The sequence below is a fragment of the Gallinula chloropus genome (genome assembly GCF_964237585.1).
Source record: "Gallinula chloropus genome assembly, chromosome: 28".
Classification (NCBI taxonomy): domain Eukaryota; kingdom Metazoa; phylum Chordata; class Aves; order Gruiformes; family Rallidae; genus Gallinula; species Gallinula chloropus.
This window is the reverse complement of record NC_140113.1, coordinates 4,518,327-4,541,128: the sequence shown is the minus strand read 5'-3', so window position 1 is coordinate 4,541,128 and position 22,802 is coordinate 4,518,327. Positions and strand designations below refer to the sequence as shown.

The 22,802-nt window shown below is 42.7% G+C and overlaps 1 protein-coding gene across 1 annotated transcript in view; it reads left to right on the top strand.

The window, feature by feature from the left end:
• The window catches only part of MYO9B (myosin IXB), a gene marked incomplete at its 5' end in the record, with an annotated part of 34,091 nt that extends 11,617 nt beyond the window's left edge, over nucleotides 1–22,474 (top strand). The window contains 33 exons of the mRNA XM_084276349.1: nucleotides 110–199; nucleotides 434–550; nucleotides 835–969; nucleotides 2,870–2,991; nucleotides 3,639–3,780; nucleotides 3,990–4,185; nucleotides 4,739–4,814; nucleotides 6,416–6,526; nucleotides 7,575–7,614; nucleotides 8,125–8,247; nucleotides 8,706–8,786; nucleotides 8,960–9,070; nucleotides 9,497–9,619; nucleotides 10,126–10,275; nucleotides 10,383–10,549; nucleotides 10,917–11,858; nucleotides 12,385–12,451; nucleotides 12,828–12,958; nucleotides 13,659–13,813; nucleotides 13,938–14,128; nucleotides 14,604–14,702; nucleotides 15,205–15,381; nucleotides 15,859–15,900; nucleotides 16,414–16,525; nucleotides 16,709–16,779; nucleotides 17,204–17,396; nucleotides 17,697–17,825; nucleotides 18,010–18,115; nucleotides 18,824–18,955; nucleotides 19,839–19,962; nucleotides 20,916–21,055; nucleotides 21,308–21,439; nucleotides 21,583–22,474. Of these exons, the coding sequence (XP_084132475.1) occupies nucleotides 110–199; nucleotides 434–550; nucleotides 835–969; nucleotides 2,870–2,991; nucleotides 3,639–3,780; nucleotides 3,990–4,185; nucleotides 4,739–4,814; nucleotides 6,416–6,526; nucleotides 7,575–7,614; nucleotides 8,125–8,247; nucleotides 8,706–8,786; nucleotides 8,960–9,070; nucleotides 9,497–9,619; nucleotides 10,126–10,275; nucleotides 10,383–10,549; nucleotides 10,917–11,858; nucleotides 12,385–12,451; nucleotides 12,828–12,958; nucleotides 13,659–13,813; nucleotides 13,938–14,128; nucleotides 14,604–14,702; nucleotides 15,205–15,381; nucleotides 15,859–15,900; nucleotides 16,414–16,525; nucleotides 16,709–16,779; nucleotides 17,204–17,396; nucleotides 17,697–17,825; nucleotides 18,010–18,115; nucleotides 18,824–18,955; nucleotides 19,839–19,962; nucleotides 20,916–21,055; nucleotides 21,308–21,439; nucleotides 21,583–22,021 (5,166 nt within the window). The 3' untranslated portion in view covers nucleotides 22,022–22,474. The remainder of the gene's footprint in view (nucleotides 1–109; nucleotides 200–433; nucleotides 551–834; nucleotides 970–2,869; nucleotides 2,992–3,638; nucleotides 3,781–3,989; nucleotides 4,186–4,738; nucleotides 4,815–6,415; nucleotides 6,527–7,574; nucleotides 7,615–8,124; nucleotides 8,248–8,705; nucleotides 8,787–8,959; nucleotides 9,071–9,496; nucleotides 9,620–10,125; nucleotides 10,276–10,382; nucleotides 10,550–10,916; nucleotides 11,859–12,384; nucleotides 12,452–12,827; nucleotides 12,959–13,658; nucleotides 13,814–13,937; nucleotides 14,129–14,603; nucleotides 14,703–15,204; nucleotides 15,382–15,858; nucleotides 15,901–16,413; nucleotides 16,526–16,708; nucleotides 16,780–17,203; nucleotides 17,397–17,696; nucleotides 17,826–18,009; nucleotides 18,116–18,823; nucleotides 18,956–19,838; nucleotides 19,963–20,915; nucleotides 21,056–21,307; nucleotides 21,440–21,582) is intronic.
• Between the last annotated feature and the right edge of the window lie 328 nt (nucleotides 22,475–22,802).

The window sequence follows — 22,802 nt, the reverse complement described above, 5'->3', positions numbered from 1 at the left end:
TTGTCACAGAACTTGGGCTTCTCTGAGGAAATTGTAACATCCGCTGTTGCCATCAGATTACTCACTGGGGAGCCTGGTGGTGACAGTTTTGTTCTTTCTTGTCTTGAAGGTTAAACGAGAAATTCTAGTAGAAGTGCTAACAAAAAGAAAAACTGTGACTGCTAACGATAAGCTTATCTTGCCATATAGTCTCAATGAGGTGAGTAAAACAGCACTACTAGTATTATGTTAAATAAACTTGCTTTTCTAGCTACAAAGATGCTAACAGGGTCTAACTTCACATTTAGTGGGGGATGTCTGGAATGTTAGAAGTCATCAAAAAAGGAAAATTTGGGGTTTATTTGTCTCTGCTGGGTTTGTAGCCTTTGAGCAACACTGGGCTGAAATGGAAAGGAGCTTTTAAACAAAGATCTGAACATTGTTTCACCTGCAGGCAATAACAGCTCGTGATTCAATGGCAAAGTCCTTATACAGTGCTCTGTTTGATTGGATTGTCCTGCGAATTAATCATGCTCTCCTTAATAAGAAGGACATGGAGGAATCTGTTACAGTAAGTTTCTTACAAAAACAAGCCTTTTTAGACAGTTACATGTTCAGACCTAACAGACTATGCTACAAATGACATGTTCAAGTATTGGAGATAAATTTTGATTGTTCTGAACTCTGTGATAAACTTCTTGATAATATTTAATTATCTCTTTTCACAGTAGATGGAACTGTTCAATATTCAAACCCTATTAGCTTACCCTGCTGTGCTTTTTGTAATGCTTAGCTGTGGTGGGTGAAGGCACTAGATGACAGATTGCTTAACTGCACCTCCACATCCTCTTCCAGTGCTTGTCCATCGGTGTGCTTGATATCTTTGGATTTGAAGACTTTGAAACCAACAGTTTTGAACAGTTTTGTATAAATTATGCAAATGAGCAGCTTCAGTATTATTTCAATCAGCACATTTTCAAACTGGAACAGGTAAGAGCTTACAGTTGCTGAAACAAAACCTTTCTTAATCAAGTGCTCATATACTATGCTAGTTTAACTGCTATTCTGCAAAACCCCATGGCATAATGTTTGTATTTGCTTCAGCACATTTCTGGAAGTCTGATTTTTTTTTTTTTTTTTTTTGTAATTTCTTGGCTTATTGCTTATCATGGTGGTGTTTGAAGGTTGTGGCTTTGCTCTTCTTGCTCTACGTCACCCAGCGATAGCAGGATCTTTCTCTGAGTGCATGAAGTTTCTGGGTGTCTGCAAAGAACTAAAGAGCTTCAGGCAACCTCCAACAGGAGTCAGGTGAAATTCTGAACATTGAGATTGAAAGTCTGTATCTGAGGAGTTTGTTTCAGGGCTGGAGGCAGGTTGTGTTTAGTGGGTGGGAAACAGTTTCTCTTACTTTTTCAGTTTGTATTTAATAACCAGCCTTTGTGACTTCTTCCACATGACTGTGTTTAGGGAGTACAGCTGGATGTTGGCATTGGTGGTGTTCCTGAAATCACAGAGTTACTGGTGTATGTTGATTTGCTTTGCAGATGGTATCATCTTCTTACAGAGAGCGTTGAGTGCTGGCAGAGCCAACAGCTCCTGTTTCTAGACTGAACTTTGGGGAGGGTTTTTTTCCTCTAGACTTGGATATTACTTTTTTCCTGGTTTGTGCTAAACTGTTCTGGGGTCACACTGCAGAAATAGAGCAGTCATTCTGTAGTATGTGGTATTTTATCAACAATATGTGCATAACTTTAAACAAGCACCTTAAAGAGAAGAAAATTACCAAACATAGGGACTTCATATGTAAACATGTTGAGTTCCCTGTTTTGTAACTTACCACAGGAGTGGATATCCAGGCTAACTAAATAGTTACATTGTTTTCTTTTTCTAAGGCCATTTTCCCAAATAAGCTTAATCCTTGAATGACCCGTTTCCTGTATCTCTTGCAGCCTGAGGGCCCTCGGGGGGATCTCTATATCTTTTTAAAGAAAGGCTTTTTTGTCTGTGTGAGATGGCATTTCACTTCTGTAATGTGATGTGCACACTAAGCAGTCTGTCATAAGGCAGACTGAGTTCTACCTACTTAAAAATAATCCGTTTATCATCACCATACAGAACAGTGAGAGGTGCTCTTTGTCTTGTCTTAAACACAAAACTTATTTCGTTATTTTTCTGTGCAATATCTTTTTTGGCATTAGTACCTAATTAGTTGTGGTGGCTCTGTGGCATTAAGAAAAACTGACACTTGGCTGATATTTTAAGGTGGAGCTTGTCCTCTCCAGCATTTGATTCGTTGTCATTTTGGCAGAAGAGCTTCATAGTCTCTTGTCAGAGAGCTCCAAATGTTCAGAACCCCAGTGATGTATGTTGCTTCCTTAGGGAACTCCAGGTGTTGATGATGTGTAGAGCTTAACTACTTGTTTTGAAACTTCTATTACTGTGTCTGATGGTGTGATTTGGAAATTCTGAAACTTCATATTAAATGTTTGTCATTTCTTATAAAACAACAACTATGGAAGAGAAAAATAGCCTTAAATTCCTCCAATGTATATCTACCTGGGGCTTGAATGTAATGGTGTAGCTGTAATGTCTGACTCCAAGTTTGTAGAGTGCCTTGGGAAGGCACAGCAAAACTTTCTTTTCACTGTTTTGGTTTTTAAATAGTTTTTCTCCCAAGCATCTGCTGCTGACTTGGCTGGGAGGAGCTTTGATCAGGCCCAATATGCCTGCTGTTCTGTTCGTATCTATAAATATTCCTTATCTTTGTTTCTGCTGCCTGAACTAACTCAACCTGCCATAGCTGTTCAGGGATGTCTTTTAGGCACACAGACTGCAGGACACTAGAGGTCAGGGCACTGTACTGATGAGGGAATTTTCTTGAGCTACACAGGAGGAATACAAGAGCGAAGGGATCACTTGGCACAATATCGACTACACTGATAACGTGGCCTGCATTCACTTAATCAGCAAGAAGCCCACTGGCCTCTTCTATCTTCTGGATGAAGAAAGCAAGTAAGCAGCAGATGTCTTCTGAAAAAAACTGAGGGGGTGGGGAGGGAAGGGAGCAGAGATACAGCACTTCAGAAAGGAGAGGAATGTTGTGGTGTGCTGGTTTTGGTGGGATAAAGCTACTATGAAGAAAATTAACTCTATCCCAACCAAAACCAGCACATTTGGGAAGGGTCACCTTGTGCCCATGTTCTATACTCTAGTTTGTTTCTAATGACTCCAATATGGTGGTGATATAAATTGATGTGGAAATTGAACTTTGGCTTTAACTTAGAAAATTTTTGCTTTTGTGTTTTGCAAAGGAATTAAAGTAAAATGCATGTGTGTCAGTCTTGGGAACATTAAGTAACAAATGTGATAAATGAGTAATGTGGTGCTAACTAAACTTGCCTGGTGAAGTGGGAGGATGTGTTGGCGTACACCTGACACCTCAGGATATTCAGCTGTATGGAGCTGTGTGGTTTTGGTCCAGAAATTAAGCCCCCCTCCTAAGATTCAAAGCAGGTGTGTAAGTCTCAAAGTATAGAGACCTTGGACGATCCAATACTTCCCACAAGGTCCAGTAGCAGTTCTTCACTCTGTCACCTTTCACCTCAATAAACATACCTGTATTTGAGAAAGAACTGACCTCTCTTGTTTTGTATTCCTAGTTTCCCACATGCCACCAACCAAACTCTACTTGCAAAATTCAAACAGCAGCATGAGGAGAACAAGTTTTTTGTTGGAACCCCAGTGATGGAGCCTGCTTTTATCATTCGACACTTTGCTGGCAAAGTTAAATACCACATAAAAGTAGGTGACAGTTAATTCCTTAACTTTCTCATAGCTTTTTGCCTGGGTGTAGAAAATGTGTTGAGTGTGTGCTGGATCAGATGTGTCCTCAGAGGTACTTTAGACTTTCGTTTGTGGTGTTCAATACTGAATTATTCTGAATAATGACGAATACTCTGAGTCAAAACCCAGGTTTTCTGAGAGCTTGTGGTTGTGTTACTCTCCTGCAGGATTTCAGAGAGAAGAACATGGATTACATGAGGCCAGATATCGTTGCTCTGCTGCGAAGCAGTGACAGCGCGTACGTGCGGGAGCTGATAGGAATGGACCCTGTGGCGGTGTTCCGCTGGGCGGTTCTGCGGGCAGCCATTCGAGCAATGGCTGTCTTTGCTGAAGCTGGGCGCCAGAGAGCTCAGAAGACTGCAGGTATGGTAGGAAAGAACAGAAACACTTTCTAATGTGGTAGAATTGGTTTTCACTTGACAGAACCAGTCATGATCTTGGTTTGGTACTAAGGACAAAATTGACTTGTGAAAATGGCTAAATGTTCCCACACCAAAGAGGTGGTCCCTGTTTTATCTGATTTATCAGATTTCCTTCAGCAAGTGCACCCATCTCTGGCAGGCTGGGCCAAAGTTGAAGTCCTGTTCCTACGAGTTGGGGAAGGTATTGCTAGTCCTAGTATGCGTGCTGGTCTTATCATTGACTTTGATCTTCTCTAGACCTCCCCAAAGTTTCAAATGAGTATTCAGGATTAAATGCTAATTTTGATAACCTCTTCTGAGTAGCTGCAATTTGCTTTCTATTAGTAGGAAATTTGAGAAACAAAACAGCCTAGCTTGATAGCTAAAGTACTAAGCAAAACCTCCAGGCCCTGGGAGAGAAACTTTGCTTGGTGTAATCAGTGGGTTTTGGGGGGGTTTTGTCCATTATGTTCATGCCTCTGTCAAAGTTCAACCTATTGATTATTTCATAACAGGAGTGGTACGTCAAGGACCCAGAGTTCCCCTTGGAGAACTCCAGAGATCAAATATATCAGCAGAAAAATCTTACCGGTGAGAAACACATCCTTAACCCCTATCAGGGAACAGCCCTGAATTGCTGAGTCGCATTTTCATCCGTCACCTATCAGCTAGATCTTTCCACAAGGGCAGCGAGTTTTGTTTCTTCTGTCTTGTTTTGTTTGGCCTTTTTAATGCTATCAAAACAATACTCTGGCTTATTTTATGTAAGACCCAGTACTACCAAATGTCGATGGCGCAGCCTGGGTTCCATTCACCACTGAGCTTTTGAGGTCTCTGTGCTTTGATGTGTTGCTTTTAGCATTGTGGTGTGTTCCTCTGCAGCCAGTCTGTGTCACTGAAGGATTCATAGGAGCACTGGCATTTTTGGCAGCCGTACACCATGATTAGGAGGCTGGACAAGCCCTGCAGAGCTGCCTCCACACGGTGCTCTGCATAGGCTGTTTGCCCTTCTACGGAGTATTGAGGTGTTATACATGTTCCTTTTGCAGCTGCTCAATGCTTGATTTCTCATTTGATTGTTCTGAGGATTTCGATATAAATGCTTTTGAAGACATCATTACTTTTTATGAAAACAAGAAGTAAGTAGAAATAGGCTGGCACTGAAAGGCCAGGGAGGCACATTCCTGGGCAGACTGACCTTCTGAGCGTGCACTGAGCATCAGCGAAGCTACGAAGCGTGCGTGACGTACTGACTTCATGCTGCTTCATAACAATGTCACCCTGGACAGTCTCTGTCCCTTGTGGCATCTAAAAATGCAACTAAAGATACGATTTGAGTGAAAGGATTGGTCGTAGCCAAATATATCTGTTTCCTTGTGATATCTTAAACCATCATCTCGATACTCAAAAATGTTCAGAGGTACCAAGGGAAGCCAGTGGCTGGCTGTGGCTATGTTGCTGCCTTGGTGAGCAGCTCAGAATGGTGATAGCATCTAACAGTCAGAAGTGACTCTTACGCTTCTGTTATTTTTGGTTTGTGCCTCTCTGGAGAGTAAAGAAGGTAAGTTCTGTGCCAAGACACAACACTTCACTAGCACGGTGCATGCTTAAAGTAATGGAATCTGCCACGAATTAGGGACCATCCCAGGCTTACTTTGAAGAGCTGAACGTGAGAATAATATTTGAAATGGAGATGAAATACAACATTTCATCAAGTATTCCTGTATTAGCTAGCTTTTAATGTGTCTGGTGTAAGTCTGCTTAAGCAGCATCATTTTAGTAGTCAAATTAGTATATAAAATCAATTTACAGCTTGATTACAAAGAAGCTCATATCTGTCTGAAAAGGCTACTTAGCTTAACAAAAATGTTCCTTGCACATTAAGTATGTTTTGCCAAATTCCCCTCTGTTTTCTGAATTGATGGCTGAAGAATCTATATGAGAAGGTAGGATTAGAGAGCAAGTTTAGGAGACCCTGCTAAATAAATTCTGGAGCACTGACGGAACAGTGTTGACCTCACATCAGGATCATTCACGCTTAGGAAAAAGTAGTCTGGGATTGACCTGCTGCTGTTTGGAGCACACTTGGTGATGGGATCTCTTGGGTTTTTAACTCCTTTTTTCCCCCCCCCTCCTCTGTCATGGCTGTGTATCTCTGTTTGCCACCTTTGTTTTGCTGTGAATCATTTTAGAGACATGCATGACCAAATCATCGCAAGTATAAAAGGACTCCCATGGCAGGGCGATGATCCCTGTAAGCTGCTTCGGTCACTCAGTCGGCTTCAACACCGCTCCCACTTCATGTGAGTTCTGGAGCTCTAGGTATTGTTTTGAAAGTGCAACAATAACCAAGCAGTTCTTCTAGTCCATTAAAAAAAAATATACTTGTCCCAAGTTTGCCTTCTGCAAAAATCTAGTGCAAAAACCTAATCAAGACAATAATAAAATTAATCCTCCTAAAAATTCTAAAGCCTGCAGAGAATCTTCTGTTGCTTCATTGCATTAGCTGAAAGTTAAACCTCCTTTTCATGTAAACTTGCTCTAAAATCCAGTATGCAGTACTAGGTTATTGTAGGAAAACGTTCAACAGCAACACTTCTCACAAGTTACAACCAATGGTTTCCTGACTTCAGGACTCCAGGATAAGGGTTTAAACTCTTTACATATGCTCACCTTAAGAGCCACCTGAGATCTGTTGTGTAATAAAGAAATGTAAACTGGGTGGCATGGAGTCAGAACGTGCCTTACATCACAGAGCTAATGGGATTAGAATTAGGAGAACATTAACTACAGCTTGTTTCGGAGAGCTGCTACTTCAGTTCACTGTGTGCCAATGAGAGCTATGCCAGAGGTTTGTGCAGTGCCCCAGGAGGGTCTGCAGATGCTCTCAGACATATCAGAGTTCCTAGGTGAAGTGCTAAGGTCTGTGGTGTTCTTCTGTGAGCAGTTAAATGCTTTCACAGGGGTTCTGGTGCAAGTAGCAGCAGCTTGTGACTCAAATATTTTTGTTCAATAGTCCCTTAGTATTGAGAGCTCAATGACAGTGCAGCTGGCTAACTAGAATAACTTGCATAGAAATAGTCTGTGCAGCAGTGCAGTTGGCTAGAGGAAAAGTTTCACTTCTGAAATCTTCCCAGTACCTACAGAGGTTTTATAAACTAGAATGAACGTTGCGAAGCAGGTTGCATCGCTTGCATTGATCACTTGAGACATGCATGAACACACCCTCGTGCTGCTGTGCTGATTTTCTTCTATCCTTCGTCTTGCTTCACAAATTTTACCAGCTCCTGGCTTGCTGAAGTAACCAAAAATCACGTGTTTTTCCTTAAATGATCTTTAATATTTTAACAGGAAAAGTAGAGGTATGAAACAAAAGCAGATCATTCCTAAGGTAAAGTTACTCACTGAATTTACAGTTCTCTTGGTGGGTTTTATTTTTTTGGTTGGGGTTTTTGTTTTGTTTGGTTTGCACTGTGAACATTCACTTTGATTGACAGGACTCACTTCAGAAAATACTGTTTCACAGTGTAGGGAAGCTGTATCATCCAAAACCTCCTTTTCCACAATCCAGAGGGTAAGAACTGCTGAGCAGGAGAAAATTGTGAATTGGCATCTGTTTAATTAGACTAGAGGTGCCATAAAGCTGTTTCTAATCAAGTCACTGAAGGCAAACACAGTGACTGTGTAATTCACCTTGTTCACCTTATACTTGTGGGATGGGGCAATGGAAGACTTTTGCTTTTCAGAAGATGCTTTGGTCCAAAATACAGTCATGAGATGTAGCATGTCACTGAATGCAGAGCTCTGGGTAGTTAGTTTCTTATTTTGATGCAGACAGAAGTGCTTTCCCTTCAGTTAAGAGACTTGTACTTTGTTAATTATGAAAACTTTCTTCTTCTAGAACTTGCTGGATTCCAAATCTCTGAAGCTTATAGTAAGCATGACTCTGCACGACCGAACGACCAAATCCCTCTTGCACTTACACAAGAAGAAGAAACCCCCTAGCATTAGTGCACAGTTCCAGGTAGGTGGCTGACAGGGTAAGGCACAGCTCTGGGTGCACCCTCACCTCATGGCAACCAACCTTCTGGTCTGATCTAGGCAGATCCTGCTTGAAAACCAGAATGGTTTTTATTTTTGGAATTGGTTTGCAGCAGGGCTTATTGTTTGATTAAAGCTGGACCATGTTTAGAGGCTACCCATATCCTGTGAAGTCTGTTAATTCTCCATACAGGCAGCCTCACCCTGTTAGGAGTGCATGCAGAGCCCAGTTTGCATTCCCTTTAAGAAATGTAAAAGCAGAGGCAGGGGTCTGCTGTGCAGTACCAGAGAACCTCTGTATTGGATGAAACAGGGTTTGTATAGCCATCAGCCCCCAAAGAACCCTGTTTCTGAGGAAGAAGCTGCACTCCTGTCAAGTACAACTTAAAATGCTGATACCTGAAGGAAAAAACCCAAACATTTTTGACTCTTTCATTTCAGACTTCACTTAATAAGTTACTGGAGACACTGGGTAAAGCTGAGCCGTTCTTCATCCGTTGCATCCGCTCCAATGCTGAGAAGGTAAGATTGCCTTAAGAACTGAACTGCTCCGACTGCTGAGGATCTGAGTCTTCTAGCCCTGTACTGTATCTCTTCTGACTTGTTCCCTGTTGTTCTCTATGAAGGTGAAAGGTAACTAGGGTGTGAAAGGTAACTTCAGGTGTTGACTAGCTGTGCCTGCTGATCTTTTTCAGAAAGAGATGCTTTTTGATGAAAGCTTGGTGCTTCAACAGTTAAGATACACTGGCATGCTGGAAACTGTGCGAATCAGAAGATCTGGCTACAGTGCCAAATATACATTCCAGGTAGGTGGAAGTGGATGATGCTTCCAGAAATACTGCTTTCTTTGGAAAAACAGGCATTGCTTCAGTCTTTTGTGTCTCTTCATACAAAGCTTGTGACTGCTTGGGATGAACTGCAGAAATTCATTGCAGTTTTGACAGAACCTGCATGGTGACAAGTCGTAGGCTAAACTATTGTGTGAGTCATCTGCCAGTCAGCTTTCAGCTTGTTGCATGAAGGGAAAGCATTCTGCATGCTGTGTAAGCAATCGGTGCTGCACACTACTGGCTCCTGTGTAAATTAGTTTTCTATAAAATACTCTGTGTGTGTAGCTTTATAGATCACATATAGGTGAGATATTAAGCCAAACCCTTGGCTCAACTTAGGTATCTAGTTAAAACTCTAAACCTGTGAATTACCTTCTAACTTTGTTCTCTTGCTTTTCACAGGAATTCATAGACCAGTTTCAGGTGTTACTGCCCAAAAATGCCAAAGCTTCGAAGGAAGACATCTGTGTTTATTTGAATAAACTGAAGCTGAATGAAAACTACTATCAAATAGGGATGACCAAGGTCTGTTAAACATTCAATAACCGAATAAGAAATACTGGTATGCAGCAGAACTTAGTGCAGTTCACTTACAGGAGTTGCTGTCTTCTGTATTTTGTATTTAAATCAGCTAATTTAACTCTTGTAAATGTTGATACAGACCTGAGTAGTTGCCTCTGGTTTTGATGCCAACCTGTCATCTTGCAATACAGGACAATTCTACAGTCTAGAGATCTTTCTTTTGGGAACCCCCTGCCTTTAGCAGTTGTCAGATGGGTCAATGGTTTCATTTTTAGAAGGGTTCTATGATTTGAAGGTTGTAAGTGCAGGTGTATGCTTTAGAATCCAAACACTGAGATTTGGTGAAACAAATCTCTTTCACTTTTTGGGGGTGCTGATTTGCTGCCAGCTGATAAGGTTTGGTTCAGCAGTAAGCATTTCTGGTCTCATTTTCAGCTCATGGGGATGCCTCATGGGGACCGAAAGGTTCCTGTTAACTGTCTGTCGATTGAACTTCTTTAACCAACCAGGTTTTCATGAAAGAGGCTGAACGGCAGATCCTACAGGATACACTACACAAAGAAGTGATCAGGAAAATCATTCTCCTTCAGAGCTGGCTCAGGATGATTTTAGAAAGGAGACGCTTCCTCAGGACACGGCAGGCAGCCATTGTTTTACAGGTATCTCTGAGACCTGCCAATCCTTCTTCTTTTCCTAACAGAGCCCCTCAAATAATGCCCACTACCTTCAAGTACCCCTCCCTGACTTGAGAAATCTCCCTCCTCAGGCTTGCTGGCGTTCCCGTTGTGTTCGGATGGCGCTGCAGAGGAATAACGCTGCTGTTTATATTCAGTCAGTATGGAGAAGATACAGGGAGCGAAAACGCTACCTCCAGCAGAAGAGGAGAATCTGTCTCGTACAAGCTGTGGTCAGAGGCCATCTGCAGCGCAAGAGGTAAAGGAAGAGGAACATTATGATATGAAAATGTGCCTTTTAACTACTTGGCTTCACCTGCCAAGCTCAGTTTGTGGTGTGTTGATGTAGCAAACATCTTTACGATAGTTACTGTGGTACTGCAGTCAGTATCAAAGGGCTGGTGGTGTGTGGAAACGGGTTAAGCGCTTGGGACTTGAGCATAACTCAGCTGAGCTGCTCTGATGCACACCAGTCCCAGTAAACAGCTCTCCATGCAGTCATACTGGGACTGTAAGTGGCCTTGTACCCTGTGTTTGTATTGCTGTTGAGCTGTTTAAGGTGTTGGGGTCCTTTTCTTAACCGCTGGGTGTTAAATATTTGTGTGTTCAATTCAAATTCTTAACAGATTTCAGGAGATGGCTGTAGAAAAGCAGAAAGCTGATGAAAAGCAGAGAGAAATGGAGGAAGATCAAGACACAGAGAATCAGATGAGTAAGGACGAGCACGGTGAACCAGCAACAGATCTGCTGCCTGTGAAACAGGAGTCAGAGCTGGATCGAGCTGTTGGGGACAGAGATCAAACTCCGGATGAGCAAGCTGAAAACCAGAGCGCACCTGAGAGAGCCACGTCACCCCAAAAGAGCGTGACAGAGGCCTCCGAGAGAGGAACCACCAGCCGGGAGAAACGCGAGTCTCGCCGGCAGAGGGGGCTGGAACACAACGAGTTACAGAACAAGCACGTCCTCATCGCCTTCGAGGGGCCGGCTTCACTGCCCCAGGAGGAACAAACCTCTTCTGAAGAGGCCCTGGAAACCGTGCCGGTGCCAGAGAAACCCACAGCACAAGATATTGTTCTTCAAGGAAGCGACGAGGGAGAGAAAAGTCCAAGTAAAGAAAAAGCTCTTTCAGGCGTTCCTGAGATAAAAGAAAGTACTTCTATTCCTGAGCAACCACCTGTATCAGAAGGAGATGATAAAATAGTTGATAAAACAGAAGCACAAGGGAATCAAAATATCGAGATAAAAGGCAGCCAAAGCTTCAACTGCCCTGAAAGGCCAAGGAATCTTGCACTGAATCTTCATAATACACTTTCTGCTACTGGGAGTTTTCGAACTCCAGCTGAGTGCTGGGCAGATAAAAACAAGCGTTTTGGTCAGAAGGGAGCCAAAGATCTGGACAGTCCCACTTCTTCCCCAATCCAGAGATACGTGGATGACCCAGAGAAACTAAAGTACAAGAAAGAGAAGTGGAAAGGAAAGAGACAGTCTGATGCCAATCAGAGTGATATGCTGAGTCAGTCTCTGGATGAAAGAAGACGTGCAGATAAGTCTCCTCAGGATCAGCTAGAGTAAGGGCAGATTCCTAATTACTTTGACGTTTTCCATTAAACAGTATCTGTAGTATTTCAGAATGGGGAACTCCTGAGCGCTTGTACATCTGGCCATGTTATGGGAGAAAAAAGAGCTCAAACATATGCTTTTTCTTGGCTGTTGGTCCCCAGGCCTGTGGTTGAATCTCTGTGGGTAGAATGTCTTCAGGAGCCAGCAGAAGATAGAAGTCTGCCTTGCTGAATTAAAATGGAGAGTCAGGGCTTCAGTTAATGTTTAGAATTTATTTTAATGTCTTTTGCCCATTCCAAAGCAGGTTTTAGTGACTTGAGTTTGCAAGCACCATACCCAAGGCAGGAAATCTGTTTTACACTTTTTTTCACTTCTCCAGTACCTTTTCCTTTTACAAGTGAGCTGCAGGAGTTGATCAATATTCTCACTCAGATATAACACTTATATGTGGGTTGTGGAATAGCTGATAAATATTAAGAGGCTACAGACTGCTATAAAAATATGTATTCTGAAACTCATCTTGTAACATTGCAGAAAGAAGGGGAATTCATCTTCATTAAGTGATCTCTCAACACTCATTCAGTCTGTTGCCACGAATCAGGTACTGACACTATTCTGCATATTCATACTTTAATTATTCTCATCTGTAAATATTCAAGATATGTGAATAATTTGCTATAACATATTCTGTATGCCTGTGTTCCTGTCAGGCTGGGATTTTTTGGCTCTATATCCATATAAAAAAAAAACCCCTCATTAGCCAAAATGATGCAACAATTTGAAAGCTTAATTTTTAATAAATAGACTTTTAATCAAAGCATCAAATATACTTGACTCTTATATTAGTAAGCTGTTAGGTAAAATGTCTTATCATGATGAAGTAAACTTTTTTTTTCACCATTTCAGTGTTGAAAACTATTTAAAGCACCTATTTCACTCTATATATAACTTCTGACTCCTCATTCTCTCCACTGTAGCAATCACCAGATACAATAGAAGAAGAAAAAGGCAACAAGAAATATCCAGTGCAAAAGAAGCCCAGTGACCTCTTACCTACCTCGGATGCAGTTGTTCCCATGCAGTCACCAAGCCAGCAAATAGATGCCAAGTATGTATTCTGTGTGACTGGCCTGCCCTTCAGAAAATGGGGAAAGGGAAAAAAAAAAAGGGGGCTTTTTCCACTGGTACTCAAATTGGGCATCTTGAGACTGTGATTGTGGAGGCACACACACATTGGCGTCAGCTGCACAAGGGGCTGTGTTGCTTGTTGGATTGATCTTCATGTTGATGTAAGCATGATACCTGACCCCGTTGAGGAACAGATCTCTGCTTCTTGCATAACTCTCCTTGAACTGGTTTAACTTAAGAACCACCGTGTGGGCTCAGATCAAAGGTCCGTGCAGCGTGCTGTCACTCAGGCTGTGAAGCCAGGCAGCAGGAGAAAAGATGAAGGGCCCAGCAAGCACGGCATGCTTGTTCCCTGGTCTGCCCCTCCAGCTTCTGGCATGCTGCAGCTTGGGGACTTCCTGAGCCAGAGATGCCATCTTGGATATGTGATGTGTTGTCTGTGTGTGTGCTGAAGGTAGTGCTCTCACCCAGTAAACATCAGAAGGTCTAGGTGTGCTTTCACCCTGCCCTCCCTGTTCTCTGCTGCTCAGTTTTCCTGCAGGTTGGACCTTAGAGGAACTGCTCACAGGAGAGGTTAATCCTGTTGTGGGTGTTAGCTGTCCTGTTAAAAGAGCTTTTCCCTGTAGTAGAACCAGCTTCCATCATTAATGTGACAAACCTGTGTCTGCTTTCATGTTCAGGTCTGCTTTTAAAAGCCCTTTGCGTAGACTTTTGGGGAAAAAGCCAGACAAGAAAATTCCAAAGGAGAGTCCTGATGTGACTGAGGAAGAAGGCCTCTCCCTTGTATCGTGTGTCCTCTTTCAAGAAACAGGAGGAACCCTGAGGATTTCAGAAGGTGAGTTTCTGTGACTTACTCCCCAGCTGGCTAATACCCATCTCTTCTGTAATGCTTTGCATGGAAACAAACCCTGCAGAATTCTGTCATCCTGCTTTAGTCTAGAAATGTCTGTCTTTCCCAGCTTCTTCTGGGCAGCCAAGTCGCCTCCAGGCAGGGGAGCGGCACGTGAAGGAGAGCAGCAAAGCAAAGAAGAACAGGACTATAAAGATCAGCAAGATCTCCAGCGTGTCTCAGAACTGGGGCGCTTCCATCGTGCGTGAGATTGCAAATGCCAATGAGCTGAAGCATCTTGATGAGTTTCTCCTAAACAAGGTAAAAGGCTTTTATTAATTTGATACATCAACTTTATCCACTATGAGAAAACTCTGGTCTATGGTTTGTGTGGAGTTTTGAAGGCTGTGTTTCTAGGTGCAAGTTTATATTGTGCTTTAGAGCAAAGGAGAATTGGTTTGATAGCTTGAAGAATTATGTCTGTATTAAGGCCCTTCCTATTGAAGTCTCTCAGTGAATTGCATTACATTAAACCCTGGTTGCATTCATGCTAGTTCTTTGCTTTACAAGCGAGTGGTGAAAGTTATATTTAAAAAAAAGAACTAAAATCATGAGTTGTGAGGAAATGGAGCTCTTGAGAGCCTCCCTCCTATTTCTGTATCGTCACAGGGCACTAAGAAACCTTGTTTGAAATGGCTGGAATGGTCATAGATGACTAAGCCCAGTGACTGAAACTTAACACCAGTTGGTTGTTCTTGTTTTGATGAAATTTGATGCAGATGTATTTGCCTTCTAGATCAATGATTTACGCTCCCAGAAGTCTGGAGTTGAATGTTTGTTTTTTGAAGCCACAGAGAAGTTTAGAGGAAACATCAAGACCATGTACTCTGCTCCTGTAAGTAGTAAGTCTCAATAAACTGAAAAGTTGGTAGGTGATAAATGAATTGTGTGAAGTTTAAATGTTTGACCTCTTTAGCAGAGCAATTCTTAGCATAGAATTCAAAGCCAAATGTTAGACTTGAGTGTGAACATTTTACAGTTTTGCTGTAATCTTAAGCAGACTGTTTTGTTTCCCTGTTCTCATCCACTCAGCTGTAAATTATTTTTAGAAATGGATGGATTTTGCCTTCTTCAGCCTCTACGTGTTGCTGTTTAAATACCAGAGAGAAGTGCCAACAGCTTTTCTAGTGTTCTTCTGACACTGCCTTGTCTCAGCCAAGTGCCCTTCCACAGCGTAGTAGGAAATTGTGCTGACTTCTTTCTGTCCTGGGCCATTATCTTAGGCTTTAATAATGAGTGTGCTCTCTCACCTCTCAACTTAAACACATAAAAATACAAAGCCATCTCAACTCTATCCAAGAAGACTGTCTTCTAAACAGTTTTTGTTCCTTCTCTAGAATGGGCAAATCCATGTTGGCTACAAAGATCTGGTGGAAAATTACCAGCTTCTAGTTACGAATCTGGTCAAACAGAGGGAAGAGAAAGAAGTGAATCTGGTTTTGAATCTATTCCAATCCCTTCTGGATGAATTCATCAGAGGATATGCGAAAAAAGAAGAGTCTGAGCAGCCCAAGGTATAAACCTTACTCTTTTACTGTTTTATGGGGTGATTAAACAATGTTACTCTCCTAGGACAAGGAACATGTATTACCTCAGAAACCTTATCCATAGCATCCTCCCATTGTTTTGGAAACGCTTCCTGTATGTGAATTGTGCATGTAACATATCCTGAATACCTTTTTGGAGTCTTTCATTATTTGACTTATCCTTAATCTTTTCAGACTCCTAAAGTGTTTGCACGTGTTCTTTGGTGAGAACTTAAGAGTTCTCTGAGGGTTTTGGAGTTGGAATCGCTTTGTCATCAAGCAGTGAGCTCAGCTGGTTTTTAGGAGACTGACAGTGGGAGCTCACACAGCCCTCATACCAAGTTGCAGTGTAGCGTCTCAGATGTCTGGAGGTGAAGCAGAGTCTGGGAAACTGAATAGGGAAGGGGAAAAGGAGTGGAATGTCTGAATTTCAAAGACTGATACCAGTTCTGTACTCCACTGCAGCACACCAAAGCCCAGAAGAAGAAACGAAAACAAGACCGTGCAGTAAGTACTTTCTCTCTGCAATAATCTGAGTCCTCAGCTGCACCCACAGAACACAGAGGAAAAACATTCTTGATTTTGTACTAAAGTTCTGTTTTATTTTGCTTGCAAAAGTCACTTTTGCTGTAAAGATATGACACACAAAGCTGTTTCCTATAAATCAAAGATCTTGCTTATGCAGCGACAGTGGTGCTCAAGCATTTTCTTGCTTGTCCATAGCATCTTTTAGAACCTAATGGCTTTCTCAACCATAGGACTGAAAAACAAACTACTAAATACTAATAACAAACTATAGCTAATGTTTTGCATCAGTGACCTTTAACCAAGGTGGCAAGTCAATTATGAAGTGATCCAGCAAATCCATCTGCCTTAAGACAGGGTGAAATGCGGTTTTGAGGTCAAAGCCATCAGCTGTAATTATAAAAGTGGAAAATCTAAGATAAGCAGAGTTTTATTAAAAATTAGAATAATAAGGCAAAAAAAAACCTCTGGTATTTTCTTCCTGTCTCCCACCAGATTGAGGAGCACAATGGCCATGTATTCACAAACTACCAAGTGAACATACGGCAGTCATGTGAGCATTGCTTATCCTACATCTGGCCCATGGAAAAAGCCTGTCTCTGCAGTGGTAAGTGGAAGCACCTTGTTCTTTCCACTTAGTTTACAGTATGTGCAGGTCGCTTGTGACTTTGGCCCATACAGGTGGGGCTTAGTGAACAGGACATGCAGGTGATGTAGTGAGTGAATAAGACCAGACACTGAACACTTCCACCTGGTCTGGAATGTTTGTAACAATCGTTTCTCTCTCTAGTTTGCAAGCTGACTTGTCACAAGAAATGCATGTCCAAAATCCAAAGCAACTGTACATCCTGTGGAAAAAAGGTAAACACTGGGAATCTGGGATGTGGTCCTGTGATACTGGGAGTCACACATGCAAAACGCTGCTGCTTTTCCTTAGAAAACAAACAATGGACTGAATAAAAATTGCTTAAACATTTAAGTGTGCTTCTCTGCCTGCTTATAGTCAGAGTCAGGCCCTGCAGTTGCAGAAACAACATTCTTCTAAAAGCTGGTACTGCAGATAATTTGGGAACTCTTCCTTCAGAATGTGTGCTGTCAAAGAAATCCTTCGATGTGTACCATAAAGCTGCTCTACCGCTGCAGCTCAGGAACTCAAAGGCTTGTAACAAGCTAGAATAAAACACAGCTCTTGTTTCTGGAAGCATAAGCTAATTGTAGCCTGAAACCGTGGGCTTTTGTAGCTTGGGAACAGGTATTCACAGTGCTTGACCTGTACCAATTCCAGAACGAACAGGATGCAGAACCACGTCACTTTGGAGTGTGTGTGAGCGCCCTAACCAGTGAGAAAAACTCAGTCCCTGTTGTCATGGAGAAGCTGCTGGAGTACGTGGAGATGCACGGGCTCTACACAGAAGGCATTTACAGGAAATCAGGATCAGCAAACCGTATGAAGGAGCTGAAGCAGCTGCTGCAAGCAGGTCAGGCCGTGTTGCCCACCCTTTTGACTTCCTCATGTGATACTGGTTTTCCCTGCAGTTCTCTTCTGTCTGAAAGTGGTTTAGAAACAGCTTTCTGACAGCCGTGCAGTCTGTGTTATTTTTGCTGGCTGGAAAAAGCTGCTTAGTACCTACAAGTGACTATCAGCAGACTCTCTCCTGGGTTTTTTTTTTCCTTCTGATTCTGCCACGTTGATCCTGGGAACAGGAGATTTGAGTGTTTCTAATCCCATTGTGCACATCAAAGGAATGAACTACTTGAAATAAAACATTTCTTTTCAGATCCAAACTCAGTGAAACTGGAGAATTACCCTATTCACACGATTACTGGGATCCTCAAGCAATGGCTGCGGGAACTGCCAGATCCACTGATGACATCCGCGCAGTACAATGACTTCCTCCGAGCTGTAGGTAGGTTTTGGAAATGCTTGAAGCAAACATTTTCTGACAGTTAGTAAATTAAATGACAATGTGACTTCTAAGAACGTAATCTCTACCCATTGTAGGCAGTTTGAGACAATGTCAGTAAGTGCAGAGTGGCTTTCCACTAGCGTTGCTCAGTGATGATGATCTTGTGCTTTCTCCCCTTTTGCAGAACTACCAGAAAAACAGGAGCAACTCTGTGCCATTTACAGTGTCCTTGAACAGCTTCCACAAGCAAATCATAATACCTTGGAGCGACTCATCTTCCATCTGGTCAAGTAATGAATTTATTACTTCAATTAGAGGGGAACCTCATGTGACTTTGAGTCCCCCTTGGAAGCTTTCTAAAAACTGAAACCCCTTGAGCGTCAGCATAGGGATTGTGCTGCTGGTTTAGAAATGAAAGAATCAGTGGGTAGTTGTGCTTTAAAACAGGCCCATGCCTAATGATATAGCAGGTGATGGAAGTACCAAATTGGGTAAAACCAGCATTAAAGCCAAGGTAGATGTGGAAGACTTGGTGAGTCGCCTGGACACCAGGATTTATATGGATGGGGATGTAGTGAACTGAGGATGTTAACGTACTTGCTAGGGATTGTCTGAGGATTATAAATAACACATACACTAGTCTTTGGAGAAGGGATAAATGTTGCTGCTAAAGGGGCTGCTCTCATCCAGGGGACTTGAGAATTTTCCTGGTGCCCCTCTGATGGTGGGGAAAAGGAATTTTTAAAGAGGAGGCACTGAGCCACCAGACAGGCTTTGAGAGGCTACCAAACTAGCTTAACCTGGGTCGCTTCCTGGTCCTCTTTCTGATGTGTGAAGCTTTTTGTATTTACTGGGTGAGAAATAATTCCTTGAGCATGCTCAGCACCCTAGAGGCCTCCTTACATGCTATTTGGCAACTCTGGCAAAGTTTGATCTGATGCCATGTATTTTAGGAAGGTTCTCTTAAATCTTTGTTCTTCTGAATGTTGAATTTCCAGAGTGGCTTTGATAGAAGATGTCAACCGTATGTCACCCAACGCCTTGGCCATTGTCTTTGCACCGTGCCTCTTGCGTTGTCCTGACACCTCTGACCCTTTAACCAGCATGAAGGATGTGTCAAAAACAACCATGTAAGTTTTAGGAGTAGTTTAAAGTATGATGGAAGAGCAGTGATACTACCTGTATTTGTTGCAGCCTTATTCGTGCACAGCTGTGAAACTGAGGGTTAAGAGTTGCTCAGTTCTGGCTCTGCCAGTTTATAGGCCTCTCTCTAACTCATTCCACATCTCAAGTTTACAAAGTAGGATGACTTTTAAATCTTAAACATCAGGTGTGTGTTTTACATCAAGATCATATTTGGGGGGATCTGTTCACTAATCAAATATATTTTGCTGAGATACAAGTCATGATAAACAGTAGGATATAGAATTAAATTCTCTCACACATACTTTGAAACCTCAGATTATTTCTTCTGTGTTGTTCCATGAATTGAAGAAGGTTCTGTTCTTGATCCTCTTTTCTCCTCACCCTTCAGCAACTCTGGCCCTCTGAATATCCCTCACCATCCTCACTTCATGGCTGGCCTTGCGTCTGCCTCCAGTGAAAACAGAGTTTGAAAAATGACAGCCTTTTATAACTACGGTGGTTGCAGGCTCACTCTGTATCTCCCAGCCTGTGCCAGCACAGGGAATACAGGTAGAAGCAGCAGAAGCAGTTAGCAGTGACTGTTTGCTTGCCATTGTTGTGTACAGTCAGCGTGAGGGGCTCTGGTTACTCCAGGAGGAACATGTTACCTGTAACACTGTGCTGTTTTGCTTGCCATGTTGGACTCTTCACCCTGTTACCATGCAGTGCTGCCCCTTGTAAGGCATGTGTTAGGACACGTTGGTTGCATGCGTCCACGTGTGTGTGACACACATTCCCCAGCCAGGAGAGGTGTTTCATCCCACCATGGTTGTCCCCAGAGCTTTTATAATAGCAGGTTGCTCAATAAACTCTTGCCCTTTTGTCCAGGTGTGTAGAGATGCTCATAAAGGAACAGATAAGGAAGTACAAGATAAAAATGGATGAAATAAATCAGCTGGAAGCAGCTGAGAGCCTCGCTTTCCGACGACTCTCCTTGCTTCGGCAGAATATGGTAAGTGTTGAAATAAACCACTCCCCATCCAGCAGAAAGCATCCCATCAACTTCTTGCAAAGGGATGTGCTACTTGTTTATCTTGTCCATCCCATTCAGTAAGACCAGATGCAAAATAAAGAGAAAAAGGGATTTGGACTTGCACAAAGCTGTAGGTGGGAGCTAAATACACAGCTGCACTGGAGACTGCTGAACAAAGGGCGCAGGAGTAGGGTCTGCTCTTCTGGTGGTCTAAATCTACTCCCATACAATTCAGTCAGTAGAACTAGGATTGCTGAGTCTCTCACATGGTAGAGGGGTTCCTTCACTCCAGGGTGAAGGTGGTTTCCTTTAGGGAAAATTACACTTTTGTTTCTGTGGACTGATTTTAAAAAAAAAGACAAACCTTTGTCTGATCAGAAGCTGCATATAGTGAATTTGGTCTTCGTCTCTCTCTAGCTCTGGCCTGTAAAGCTTGGGTTTTCTTCCCCTTACGAGGGGATGCTGGTATGTACACTGCCTGTGTTAAGAATGCATGTTTTTTTCCTTATGGCACTACTGCATGACTAAAATACTCACTCCACATAACTTGGTTTTAAATATTCTTTTGACCAATCAAGGCTGCATGTGTTGGTGCAACTTTCTCCCCAGACTGCATGCCGGGTGTTCTGTCCCAACTCTGTATTTTATAGACACTCTGAATGGAACTTGTATCGAATGTAATAATATTACTGATCAGTGACCACTAAAACTCAGCTGGGGCTGCCCAGTCAAAGCACTGTGTTTCAAAAACAGTGACCAAGCCCCAGAAATCCAGTGAATAGAAAAATTCCTCTTGCTTTTGGAGCGTTCTATGGATAACTAACAGCCCTTCATTTGGCCTACTCATTTGTCTTCCACCTTGCAACTAGGAGGCAGTCAAAAGTCGTACAGCTTCTTACGACTGAGAAGTTACACTCAAATCTGTCTTGCAGAGTAAAGGCTCACAGGTCAAAGGAAATGACAGTGGCAACACAGAACTGGACTCGCTGCATGAAGAGGAGGACGTTTCTGAAGCCGATAACCGGGAGAAGGAGATTCTCATTGATCGCATACAGTCCATAAAAGAGGAGAAGTAAGTCCCCCTTTATCTCTGCAGGCCAGGCCCTTTGCATGGGGAGGTAATACAGATACTAACGCAGTATAGTTCTGTTCTAAATTATCTAGCTGCTGATATTCTCTAAGCCTTCCTGGAAGTGAGAAGGGAAATGCAAAGGACTAGCTGAGAGTTAATATTTAATTACTGTGTGCAGGAAGGTTTACCTCTGAAATACTTGTATCAGAGAGGTGGTCTTCCTAGAGTGCTACAACCTCTGTTTTGGTGCAGGGAAGATATAACTTACCGGTTACCTGAGCTTGATCAGCGAGGCTCTGATGAGGAAAACGTAGACTCTGAAACCTCAGCAAGCACAGAGAGCCTGCTGGAAGATAGAACTGGACGGATGGATACCGAAGGTCAGTATTAAGGTAGTGTGTGCTTTTTTTATTCTCCATCTTTTCACTGCATACAGCCAGGTGACCAGATCTTATCTGGTCACAGTCGCTTGTATCAAGTTACATTTTTACCAGTGCTTTCAGTATCTAAGTATCTTGTTTCTTTAAAGCAATTATTGGATTACACTGCCGTGCTCAGAGCTGCAGTATGCCTGCCAAAGACATTTGCAAAGTGCCTTCTCTTTTGCAAGCCTCTTCAAATTCTTCCTCTGCATCCCTGCCTTCACGACACAGATCGTCTTTAACACTCCCCAAGATTAAAGTGCCCCGTCGAACTCCAGTGATGCCAACAGCAAATATAAAGCTTCCTCATGGGATTTTCAAACGTACGGAATCCCAGGGCCAGATTTTGACTAACGAGGAGCCTCAGATGATGCTGAGACGAAGGGAGGAGCCAGCAAGGCGAACTGATAAAATCCACTCTATATACATTGCACAAGGGTCTTTGGCCCACGCTCAGGAACTTTTGGATGAATACAAACCCACAGCAAAAGTAACACGGAGGTTCTCAGACCCTTACTCTCCTGTTTCCTGTGTAGAGAAGTGAAATGCTCTAGCTGTCTGGACTCTCTTGACTGCAGCGTTAGCTTTAACCCTTTGAAGGCTGTGAACTTGTTCTCTTAAGAGGCTGCTGGGAAGGCAGCCTGGAAACGTTGCAGTACTGCAAGGGTTAAGCAAGGTTGTTCATAACTAATATTCATCACTTGAAATTAAAACTCTGCACAGAAGGTAGAACGTAAGACTTAGTTGAGTAAAACACGTGTGTTGAGTGTACAGGAAAAATGTTGTCCCACAATATTGCTGCCATGCCTTCTCCATTTGCCTTACAGTGGTTGTCATGGGACCAACGGTGAGTTTGAGTCAGTGTGTTGCCTTAAGTTGTTTTCTAATGTTTTTGACATCTGTGTGGTTTACAGAACTGTTAATTTTGTAATAGCCTTAACTGAGACCAAAACATAGAGAAAGGTTTATTAATAAATTGCACTTTTTAAAAAATACATGTCTGTTGTTACCAATGGCCAGCTTGTCTAATGAGCAGCTTTCTATCAGCATTGTGTGGGTTTGTCAGAGCTCCGTAAAGCAGGGGCAAAGCTCTCTGCAGAGGGAGCCGGTCCCAGGGCATCACCCTCTGAGCACTTTGGTGCTCCTGGAGCAAACGTTCACCCCAGCATGGAGCCTGAACAGAATCACCTTTAAGATTGGATCTGCCCCTTCCTATGCTAAACCATATCCCTGAGCACCTCATCTACCTGTCTTTTAAATACATCCAGGGGTGGGGACTCAGCCCCTCCCTGGGCAGCCTGTGCCACAGCCCCACAGCTCTGCCA